Source organism: Morone saxatilis, unplaced genomic scaffold, assembly GCF_004916995.1.
Source record: "Morone saxatilis isolate NCDOM2014 unplaced genomic scaffold, NCSU_SB_2.0 Contig24, whole genome shotgun sequence".
NCBI lineage: Eukaryota > Metazoa > Chordata > Actinopteri > Moronidae > Morone > Morone saxatilis.
This window is the reverse complement of record NW_023339807.1, coordinates 238,765-239,910: the sequence shown is the minus strand read 5'-3', so window position 1 is coordinate 239,910 and position 1,146 is coordinate 238,765. Positions and strand designations below refer to the sequence as shown.

Genomic DNA, 1,146 nt, shown 5'->3' with positions numbered 1-1,146 from the left:
AAAGTAACACCCTGGAATAATTACGTTTGGTGCATCCATACATCCATAACTAAACCCCCAAATATGGACATTTACTAGTTTTCTTGATTGATCCAGGTTGAAATCTGGACATTTTAGTGCAAAGTATTTAAATTCTACATATTGTGTTAGAAATATTCAGAGCGAACAGCATATTTGCAAGTGACAGTTGACAGTTCATCTAGGCCAGATCTTCCTCTAAGGAATCGGGAAATGACTACTCTCCTATAATGTGGACCTGCCAGTTCCTTACATGAGTAGCTCCACTAGTCTACGGCAGACCCCGGAGTCAATGACCGTCTGGATCTTCTCATTGGGGCCGTCAGACAGGTAGGACAAAGCCCAGCAAGCATCAGCCAGAACATCTGGATCACTGCTGAACAGAAGCCTGGACAGCACGCTGAGACAAGGAGACACCTGACACACACCACACACAAGGACAACAAAGACACAGTTTAATACCAAAGGTGGATGAATGCTGCAGGCCAATGGGCAAACAGGCTATGACATGTAGACTCACCTTGGCAAAATCTGGTGGGGGGTTCTTTCCTCTGCAGAGGTTGGACAGAGCCCAGACTGCATTGCGGGTTGTTGTGAGGCGGTTGGATTTAGCGAGCAGCCTGGACGTGAAAACACAGGATCCAGTTGTTATCACATAGTATCCTACACATTCAGACAGAGAGAAGGAGGACACTTACTGTTGTAGAGACGGCAGGATGCCACAGTTGAGCACATAGTCTCTGCACTCAGCATTATCTCCCGCTATGTTGCCCAAAGCCCACACCGCCTGAAACACAACACACAGTCTCAGTGTCCCAGTGGACTATCAGGGCTGAACCATGATGATGTCTGCAGATCCCATCATGTACACTACTATAACTAAACATTATAGATGGAAAATTCAAGGTTTCTTCAACTGCACAAACAAATGATAGCCCGGGATTTATTAAGGAGAACTGGATACGATGTTGGAGGAGGGCTCAGTGAAGCTGTTCAGTGTCGCATGAGGCCAAAACACTTTGACAATGTTTGAAACTTGGATGGATGTTCCAGCTGTGCTTCCACATGGAGCAGCCCATAGAGCAAACACTAGAGACATCCACCGGCTGAGCCGCTAACTTCTGGTTT

At 46.4% G+C, this 1,146-nt stretch overlaps 1 protein-coding gene across 2 annotated transcripts in view; it reads right to left on the bottom strand.

Annotated features, from left to right (window-relative positions):
* The window catches only part of kpna5 (karyopherin alpha 5 (importin alpha 6)), a 10,689-nt gene that overhangs the window by 4,711 nt on the left and 4,832 nt on the right, over positions 1–1,146 (bottom strand). For both annotated transcript variants that reach the window (XR_004797071.1, XM_035672030.1), the window contains exons 7-9: positions 717–805; positions 539–638; positions 272–435 (exon numbers count right to left, since the gene is read on the bottom strand). Coding sequence is in view for 1 of the 2 variants with exons in the window: in XM_035672030.1 (XP_035527923.1) it covers positions 272–435; positions 539–638; positions 717–805 (353 nt within the window). In the remaining variant the exon portion in view is untranslated. The remainder of the gene's footprint in view (positions 1–271; positions 436–538; positions 639–716; positions 806–1,146) is intronic.